The 10,152-nt window shown below is 38.5% G+C and overlaps 3 protein-coding genes across 4 annotated transcripts; 1 reads left to right on the top strand and 2 right to left on the bottom strand.

Moving 5' to 3' along the window:
- Window positions 1-1,357: 1,357 nt before the first annotated feature.
- zmat5 (zinc finger, matrin-type 5) lies at window positions 1,358-4,188 on the bottom strand. 2 transcript variants are annotated; one of them, XM_068574122.1, is made up of 6 exons: window positions 4,048-4,188; window positions 3,112-3,285; window positions 2,830-2,892; window positions 2,640-2,720; window positions 2,184-2,292; window positions 1,358-2,075 (listed from the first exon to the last, which is right to left on the bottom strand). In XM_068574122.1, exons 2-6 carry the CDS (start codon window positions 3,236-3,238, stop codon window positions 1,928-1,930), a joined length of 528 nt encoding a protein of 175 aa, XP_068430223.1. In that variant the 5' UTR covers window positions 3,239-3,285; window positions 4,048-4,188; the 3' UTR covers window positions 1,358-1,927. The 2 variants fall into 2 exon arrangements, with proteins under 2 accessions (XP_068430223.1, XP_068430222.1); XM_068574121.1 differs by lacking the exon at window positions 4,048-4,188 and adding an exon at window positions 3,694-4,027 and having other exon boundaries at window positions 1,364-2,075.
- On the top strand, window positions 3,839-4,509 carry uqcr10 (ubiquinol-cytochrome c reductase, complex III subunit X). Its single transcript, XM_068574123.1, has 2 exons — window positions 3,839-4,004; window positions 4,192-4,509. Exons 1-2 carry the CDS (start codon window positions 3,864-3,866, stop codon window positions 4,240-4,242), a joined length of 192 nt encoding a protein of 63 aa, XP_068430224.1. The 5' UTR covers window positions 3,839-3,863; the 3' UTR covers window positions 4,243-4,509.
- A 1,478-nt stretch (window positions 4,510-5,987) lies between these two features.
- gal3st1b (galactose-3-O-sulfotransferase 1b) lies at window positions 5,988-7,344 on the bottom strand. Its single transcript, XM_068574169.1, has 2 exons — window positions 7,223-7,344; window positions 5,988-7,137 (listed from the first exon to the last, which is right to left on the bottom strand). The coding sequence occupies exons 1-2, from the start codon at window positions 7,342-7,344 to the stop codon at window positions 5,988-5,990; spliced, it is 1,272 nt and encodes a 423-aa protein (XP_068430270.1).
- Window positions 7,345-10,152: the final 2,808 nt, after the last annotated feature.

Genomic DNA, 10,152 nt, shown 5'->3' with positions numbered 1-10,152 from the left:
AAAATATTTGTCAAATTTGACAAGTTTTACAAAATGCTATATATTTTTTCTTGCTCTTTTTATCTTAAAGTTTATCAAAGTTCGATCACAAGAGAAAATGTATGAAACAGATATCATTCGGGCAATAAAACTGATATTTTATCTCATACATAGTAGCTGTTTATGTATGAACATCACATTATCTCTTCATGTGAACATATCAAGATATGGGTTGTGTCTGAATGTAAAATGTAGTTATTGTGTAACATCTCGTTTTAAGACAAATAAGCACTTACTGTGTCCTATTCTGTATGTTACAGTGCTTTAATGAGCAGATTTGTGTACACTCTGTTGACAGATTGTCTTACTTGTTGTTATTTATTTGATTTGGACTGTGGATGTCTTCTGTCCTGTGCCTTTGTCATTCAGAGTAATAACTGCACTCTCATGCCTTGACTTCAAAGTAACGAAAGAAAGATTTTTAGAAATCAGTTTTACAAAATCCTCAGTTTTGAAAAAAAATGAATCTGATGGTAAATGTATTTTTGAATTGAAATGACTCAACAGTAATTCAAGTACCAATAAGTATACATGTATTATCCTTGTCTCGCCTCCAATGAAAGTCCCTCTTCTCGTCACTATTTGTATCATCCTGCTGTGTGACATTACTCGTAATTTTAATGTTGAGATTGAGAATAGCAAGCACTGTTTAATTTATGTAGCTGTAAATGCAGGTTTAGAGGTTAATGCATCTATTATACACTAATGTAAGTGGTGTCTAGATGCATGTAATCCAATAAAAACTGTGGCATTAAAAAGGAACTGTCCGTTTGTTTTTCTGTTTGCAAATGTGACATTGGTTGCAAATAAAAGCTGAAAAAAAGAAAAACATTTACTGTGGACGCTCAAGTACAGAGGTTTGCTTTTTAGGATAGAGAGGAAAACAGACTGAAATTCTGAATAAATTCTTCATTCAACACTTTCAGATGAAGAGGGGCGAAATGTAAAGATCTGATAGTGTGATGTGGTAATATAGTGATGCACTTCACGTAGCGTTTAATGAGCTTTCGGGGAAAATAACATGCACACTAATGTCTGTCGTTGTAGGGCCGAACAGCAGCAAGGGCAGAGGACAACTGTGCTGTGTGTGTAACCCAGTGGAACAAAATGGGTTAAAATAGAAGTGAAAAAAGTTATAAGCAACTGACTTTAGTTGTATTAATTCCTTCCTTAACTATGTCTTACACAGTGGGGTGTGTAAGACATCTAGTGGTGTGTTGCAGGTTGCAACCATCATATCAATTTAATGAGGATTCTTGCAAAAACTAGATTAGGTACATATACATATCAGCATCATCCCTCATCGAGGACATACAAGGGCCAATAACAAGTATGATACATTATGATGGTTGATAAAAAAATAAAACAACAAACTTTCTAACTATAAAAAATGTAATTATGAAACTTAATCTAGATCATTACTCTCCCATCTTTACTATTTAGGAAGTAAAATTGTGTTTTCAGCTGGGTGGGTTAGAAATATAATTAAATCAAACTTATGATTACCCTGGTGACGCAGCAAAGGACTAAAATTAAACAAAATATTATTTCCATCTGCTCAAAAAACCTCCATTCCATTCAGGACCGCATGACTGGAAATGTAAATCTGAGGAGGATTCAAAGATAAAAGCCCTCAACTTCAGAGCCAGGTTTTTACTGTTTGTATGGAAATCACTATTCTAAGATTTAACTTGCCGTGTTTAGGGTAAATAAAAAGCTTTTACTCATTTTAAGTGAATGTTCAGAATTAATTTTATTCCTGTGTTTCAAACCTTCTTTCCAAACTGCCAATTACAAATGTGAGACATCTCTTAATAACATATGTATTCTATACCATTCATGTGGCATAGCCGCTTAATAGTGATTTGAACGACAAAGTGATTATCTTTCAACCCCATTCTGTGTTCACTTTGACTCTCCATCCGCCTGGAGGAGGAGGTCGGAGAGAGGGTGGAAGGTCAGGGATGGAGAGGAGCTGTTGAAGTATGTCACTTTCTTCTTGGCCCTCTTCGCTGTCTTCCTTATCTTTTAGATCTCTGCGGAGATAAATAGTGGAACAGTTGAATTATAAATCAACACAGAAAATCCATTAGAAATGCAAAACATGTATGAATAAGCTATGAAACAATAATGAATTCGCCCACCCGTTGCTACCGAGGAGCGTTTGCTTCTTTTCCCTTCTGGAGAGCCATTCTTCTATACTCCGCCCGGGCATCTTTCTGTCTGCAAAATCCTCTCTCTGCTGCCTTTCGTCTGAAAGAAATGTAATATCACTCCTGTCAACATATCACACAAGTCATCTGGACAAAACGACAATTTGTATTTGAATAATATTGGTTATTTTTTGTTTAACGCTGGAGAAAGTGATAACCCAACTTACTTGGCATGTTTGCCCTTTGCTGCATGACATCTGAGCTATTAATCTAGACTGTGTGGAGATTGTGTGACATATGGGACTGCAGTGTAAAATGATAACCTCATTATTAAATACTAATTTAGATCATATTATTGTATTATAAAGGTTATTTACAAATGTTATGTGCATTTCATGTGTGTGATATTGCTTTGGTAGACGGCACTACCCTTCGGGTACAGCTTACCATCCGCCTGTTTTTTTAAGTTAAACATATCCTCCTCAGACATGTGAGAAAACCTGCAGTTGGGACCAAAATCACAAATTCCTAAAAGAATTTTAAAAAAGAAAAGCCAGGCAAAGTGATTATTACAAAAGGTTATATAATATAGATTCCTGGTAAATGTGTAATGGGTAAATGTATATTCAAACCTTACCTTTTTGGAGAAACTTCCTGCAGGGTTTCTTTGTTTGCTCATCACAAAGGATGGCTGAAGAGTCTAAAAAGAAAATGATAGTGTTGTCCTTGGTTATTTATATAATCTTCTATCATAAAGTGAGCAGTCATGATATAATAATAAAATGTACAAAGTATTAATTAAAATAAAGACACACAACTTTTTGATTTGTAAATTAAAAAACAAACATTTAAACTAAAACGTCATACAAATATAGCATGCAATTTGATTTAATTGTGAGCACTTGTCCGGAGGTCTCACCTCTAAAGTAGTCATACCAGGCCTTTTTAGCTCTGTGATGCTGCACACCGTTCAGATGTTTTTTGCGGTTATGCATGTTGTCCTGAAAGGACCGGTCACAGTAGTCACAGTAGTATCTCCTCCCCATGGTGCAGGTTATGTGCTCAAACCAACAAGAGGTCACCTGTTAAATAGCTGAAAGACAAGGAACAGATACAAAATACATTTGCACAAGCACCGTGATCACATGGTGAGTGAATAGCTGTGCTGACTGAAACTACCTCAAATCAACAAAAGCCCATGGCTGCCATCTACCGCGTTAGTAGTGACGGTGCATGTATTTTGAATGTGTCTGGGTATGACTTACATTTCTACATACAAAGCGGTTTAGAAACATAGCAGCATGCACACGAGCAGCTTGTTGTTCGAACAAACACGTCCCCAGATGACCCAACAGAGCAAGCGTTAACACCCCACAACATGCGTCCGTCGTGTTGTTACATCTCGATATATAACGTTAGCTCACACGCGTAATATTACAACAAATAACGTTTTATTTCATATCTACATGGGTGTTGAATTCAAATAGCAACGAGCACAAACCATTGTAGAAACAGGCTGTCCTCCTCTGTGATGTTTGAAAGACCACGCGTAGTATATAGCTTAAAACAAAACGATCAAGGATATCCTACTACCAAATAACTTAAGGACCGGAAGCGTGCAGGCAAGTGTGTCTCAACTTCCGGTCCTGCGCAGTACGTCTATCCACCGACATGGCGCTGGCTAAAACCGTCTACAATCTGCTCTTCAGGAGAACGTCCACTTTCGCCGTAACCATCATGGTTGGAGCGATCTTCTTTGAACGAGTCTTTGACCAAGCTGGCGACGCGGTCTTTGACCAATTAAACCGCGGGGTAAGTGTGTCTTTTTGGGGTTTATTGCCTGTATAATCCTGACCTTGTGAGCAGAGGGCGAAGCGGCGCTAGCATGAGCTAACGTTAAGCTAAGATAGCTTGCCGAGTCGAACTTTCGCGTCTGTTCGTGGTGACAACCTGTGTTGTATAAAATCTCTAACGTTATCTAATACGTGTTTCATTATAGAAACTATGGAAACACATCCAACACAATTACGAGAACAAAGAAGAAGAGTAGGACTCCCGGGGTTACCTGAGGCCGAAGTGCAACTGTTGTCACACTTCCATGATCCATTCTTCCTGGACTCCGTAACGTTACCTGCATGAAACATCAGTCAACATGGACAATGTGCTTCAAGTCAACCCCAGTGGGAGCTGATTGACTGTCCAGACCACCACGAAGAAGGAGCAATGGTTCACCTCGTCCTCCCCTTACAGCTGTTATGTATCAAGCGTTCGTTCTGCTTACAGATTGTACATTGTTAAATTAAAAGTGTTAATGTAATCCGAATATTGTAGTGTTTTTATTTATTATACTTAATATGGTATCCATGTGTCAAAGCAGATTCATTTCACATTCATTATTCAATTATTTTACTTACTGGTATTTACATAACCTATGTCACATTCTGTCATCTTAAGGTAGATATAGCATATACAAATGTAATGAGTAGCTTAGTTCAAAAACATTCAAGAGGCTTTGCATAATAGTTATGTCTCGTAAAACTGAGTTTACATTTGCTTACTGCTTGTATGCCAACTTTTTTTGAATATGCAATGAAGGGATGCATGGTGTCCTTTTCATACATCAATGATTTTATAGGTTTTTTCAAGGTCGCACTTTTTTACAACAGGTTTGTGTAATATTTTAGAGAAGGCTGAAAGGGAATGCAATGTCATTGTGGGCAGACAGAAGTCTGCATTTCAATACCTGAACAAAAAGGCACATTACTTCAAGGACAAATATTATAAATAAATGCATTTTTTCATACAACAATCATTACACTTGTATGTTTACAAAAATGTTCCCAAGCAAGTTTACAAAGAGCAGTGTATCTACAAAAGTGTACTAGTTTTGATATTGTTGCTAGACGAGTCTTGAAGTAAATAATGAGTCTCATGCATTAAGTACTGTACACAGGGTCTCTTCAATTGGCTACTGTAGAGAGGAAAGACTATCTTGGATGGATTCTATATGCAGACCTTGTAATAAAAAATAATAGTTTGTTCAGATAAAATAATGATGCTTTTACTCAGAATACTCTGTATTACTTGATGCTGAAGACCCAGAGCCATCAGTTATAAAGAATATTATTCAGTTCTGGCCAAAACAAAGTAATATATTCAAACATCAATAGCTGCCATCTTTTACCAAACATAATCCAAACTCTAATCATACAACTGATGAATATTTTGTTCATGCCAAAATGTAGGTAAAAATGAACAGAATACCCTGTCAAAACCATTATTACTATTGATGGTGTCGACATTTAAACTGCTATGACAGGGTCATATGAGGTTACTATTCAAACTAATTGCTCCCACCTGCATCTGAGCCTCAGGCCTCTAGGGAGCACTCTTGCGTTGTCTGTCTCACTCGAAACATGTGCTGTCAACATCACTATAACAACCACTGATGGCTCAGTGTTTGACATCACACCCTGGTTCGGTTACTGTAGATTCAACAAACAAAAAAAAAGCATCAGGTGTCGTCAAACGTTTGTGCTTGCAGTGGACAATTAAGCAAATAGGCTTTGCACAATAATGCTGAAACATTAGCGTTGCAAATCTCAACACGGACAAGAGTAGCCACTGGAACAACAGGTTGAGCATTTGTTGTGCGCAATGTTAAAAAATACAACATAAGAAGCAACAGATGCGAGTACAGATATCAGAGAACCTTTACCTATTTGGAGGAGGTGGATACATCGTTGAGGAAAACTGAAAGATTTGCTAAACACGTGTTTCAGAAAACATTTCTAGTCAATCAGTAAAAACAGCATCTTTAAACCAACCCCATAATCTAGTAAGCCACAAGCTTACGCCCAGGTCTGACAGGTATTGTATCTCAGGTGTGAGCATTTTCTTACAGTTTGTCCTGAATTTCGGATCAATATTTGTCTTCATATTGTACCCCAGGATAGAAGACTCTCCAACTGGCTGCCAGGGCTGGAAACGGCTGTCTTGAATCTGTTTGGCCTCAACTGCCCCTCCATCCTCGATACAGATGTCCCTCATCTCAGAATTCCTTCTCCTCAGCTCATTAACCTCCCGTTTCATTCTGTCGCTCCCATACGCCTCTACTTTGGCCCAGAAGGAAGCATTGAAGTGCTGGTAGAGTCTCCAGTCCGCCCCGTTCCACTGTAAAGCTTTGGCTCTCAACTCAGGGGTCAGAGGAGACACAGATGAGCTCCTGCGAGCGTTGAGTTTAAAATACAGGATGTCCTCCATGGTCCAACACAGTGTGTCCTTAAGCAGGACAAGAGACTCCTCAAAGTATTCTGCGAAGAGCACAAGATCAAAATGTTTGGATAAGTTATGAATGTCCCTCATTACACGAGGATCATCTGCCTCGAGGTTGTTGTCCAAACCAAAGTCGAAGAAGAGCATATTTTTCAGGTAGAATGAGTTGAAGCTAGTAGAGCTGTAGAAGCTCTTTGGATTGTTTAAAAACTCTGCCAGTTTGTTCTCTCCATCGATCCTCCAGGTGAGAGGAACTGCTCTGTGGTAATAATGGAAGGACGACTCAAAGAGAGCCACCGGGTCTCGTAAGATGGTGATGTACACAGCATCCGGAGGCAGGAGCTTGGCTACTTCGTGATGGTCAAAGCGCATGTGGTTACAAACAATGTTGAAACAGTCTCCATGCCTGTAGTCCTTCACCTGGGAGCACAGGAACGGTGACGGGTAGAAGAAGTCATTGCGGCCATCAGGCAGAGCGAATTTCAGCTTGTGCTTTTCTCCAAATCTGAAGAGGATGTTGAGTATGGTGCTACTAGCAGTTTTATGGGTCTTCATGAACATGATGTTCACTTTGGGGGAGCACTCTAATGACTTTGTGCTTTGAGAAGGCACGCTGACATTTGTCTTCGCAAACTGCACACTGAGAGGACACGTTCCTGGTTGAGTGTCCCTGTGAATAAAATATGAGCATAAGCAAACAGATCAATGGACTAAACTCCAGAAAATAATGCTTTCTTATTGATTTGATTGTTTACCTGTTCTTTCCTTGGTTTGTGTTCGTCAAGCAGTATAGCACCAGTATGATGTTGGTCAATAAAACCCAGAGAATCAGCCTTCGTTTCACAAATGTGCACTTGTTTCCTTTAATGCCAGACATCATTAACACCCAAGGGATCACCTGAAAATGCAGTAAGAGAGCATGCACATATAGAAAAACATTGTTCAGTTGTGATACACAACTTGCTGTATTTTGCTGTGTGTGCTGCACACACAGCAGTTCGTCGAATGGCTAATTTAAAAATGATTTGAGAAGCAAACGTAATCTACGACAAAGACTCAAGACTCATTCAACCACTGAGCAGCTAAACAGATCTCATAAACAGGTTAAACTCCCTGTGGCAATTATTACACACTGACCAAATATTTACCTCCTTTACCTCCACCCATACAACATAGTAGTAATTATTTCTATCCAGAAAGCCTGGATCTGACCCATTTAAATCAAATGTAACTTGGTATTTATTGCATAAAATAATAATATCTTTATAATCAACTAGGGTAAAAGGACGTAGAGAAGAACTAATACTGATAAGCAATCAACTGCTGCTTTGTTCTGTCTGCCAAATAAGCCCCCATGTTTACACTTTACACATGTTTATAGTGCTTAGATTCCCGTCACAACGCACGGCAGGATTGGAAAGAGAAAATAGACATTTACAATGAAAGGTTTAGGTTTCGGTAAAAGGCTACATTTTAAAAATAGATTTCTACAGTCTTGACAGATGATTACTCTTCATTCTATGTAGTGTTCCTTTGCATACAAACTCTGACTTCTTATCTTTAACATTGATAGTCATCTATGTACTCCATTTGTCACTTTTGATGAGAATAACTACCATACACCTCATGCTACATATATGTATGCCTGTTAGTTGTAGTACATGAGGGAAACTCATTTTACTAGATTAAAGCTTATGTAATGTTTTACCTTCAAATAACAATTCTGTTAACCCATTATTCTGAAAAGATTGGGAATCTTCCTGGATTATCAAAACATAGTGTCTTACTAAATTAAGAAAAACAATATGTATATTTAAGAGAAATACAAGTAAAGAGCTTTATTTACCTGCAGATCACAGCATAAGCAGTGTCGGCGTGTGGATTAAAAAGAAGGAAAGCCTCTATTGTTCAACATGCTGTACACGCTTCATGAAGTCCGCTCCCATTGGCTGTGAGGAGTGAAAGTCAGATTTACATTCTCCTCCCACAAGGGCTGAAGAGGTTTGTAAAATAGGCCGCTGTTAAAGATATATTTATTCTAACAGTAGTATTACAACTCACCTTAAAAAACAAATATAAACAAGTATAAGCATGTAGTAATTAGACTATTTTATATATTTAGAGTATGGACATTAACTGTAATTTAGTCCACTGTATTATTGGAGTAAGATATGCTGGAAAATAACAAAAATATTTCTCTTAAGTATGAAAATTGTATCTTTAAGTGTAACCAGGGTAAAGTTAACTGTATAATTGTGTGCCCATGGTGACGACATTACACATATGGAAGGTGTACTGATGGACATCTTTATTACATTTGTTTTGTTGGTCAAGTCAAAAGAACACTGGTCTACCCTTTGAACATTTTAGGTTTTGCTCTATAGTTCTTTCACTTCACAAGATGGCTGGGTGATTGCATACATGAAAAGACATGAGTTATACACTAATATTTAGAATGATGTGGCTATTGAGTGTTCAGAGCGTGGAAACATACTAATGTGCAGCGTTTGTACAGGTATTGTTTTCAAACATTGGAATAATAATTAAATATGAAGTAACTTAATAAATGATTAGAAATGGACACAGTGGTATTAAATCAGCAAGACATGAAATAACATGTTTCAGGAAGCTACACAGCAGAGAACACAACAGAGAACACAGCAGAGAACACAACAGAGAACACAGCAGAGAACACAGCAGAGAACACAGCAGAGAACACAGCAGAGAACACAGCAGGGAACGCAGCAGAGAACACAGCAGAGAACACAGAAGGGAACACAGCAGAGAACACAGCAGATAACACAGCAGGGAACGCAGGAGAGAACACAATGTGGAAAAAAGCAGAAAATACAGAAGGGAACACAGCACAGAACAGAAGAGAACACAGCAAAGAACACAGCATGGAACAGAAGAGAGCACTGCAGAGAACACAGAAGGGAACACAGCATGGAACACTAAAAGAGAACATGTCACACAGCATGGAACACTAAAGGGAATACAGCGTGGAACACAGCACACAACATGGAACACAGAAGAGAACACAGCATGGAAGACTGCAGGTGTCGCACCCTTCAAATGAACTGTCTGATATACACGTCCATCTTCGTTTTGCAACCTCTATTAAACTAATCCACGGTTAAACAAAGGCCCATTTTTGCCTGTAGCCTGCATGCAGCGCTTCTTTCAAACTCTTTGTCTTAAATGTACAATGTACTGTACATCTTGGAACGCATTCAAGATGTCTTAATGAAAATAATAACATCTAGCCCAGAGCGCACAGCACACCCTGCTTGGTCACAACACAGCTGTTTATTTAGTCTCCAGATACCTGGACCCAGGTGCTGCCTCAGCTGCTGTTGGCTGAGACTGAATCATGTCTGACGCTCACATAGATGTGCGAAAGGGAGCGGACTGGCTTCTGTGTGGCAATGGCTGTCGTGGTCGATGTCATTGACATCAGAATACGTCAGCGAGGACAACTAGATGTGTGTCACTAGGAGATAAGATCAGCTTTGCTCTCTACAACAACACAAGCTGGAGTTTGTGTATATTTTAGGCAACATTACATGTTGTTGAATGTTAAAATCCAATGTCAGTCATGATGTGTAACGATACATTTTTTAAAGATTCTTCTCCAAGAGCTTAACTTCAAACATGGGAAACTAGAGTAAACACAATTCTGCTT

The sequence above is a fragment of the Clinocottus analis genome, unplaced genomic scaffold (assembly GCF_023055335.1).
Source record: "Clinocottus analis isolate CAN_PGR_092001 unplaced genomic scaffold, fCliAna1.0.p SCAF_13, whole genome shotgun sequence".
In the NCBI taxonomy this organism is placed as follows: Eukaryota; Metazoa; Chordata; class Actinopteri; order Perciformes; family Cottidae; genus Clinocottus; species Clinocottus analis.
The sequence above is the reverse complement of the archived record's forward strand: the minus strand, read 5'-3'. Positions and strand labels throughout refer to the sequence as shown.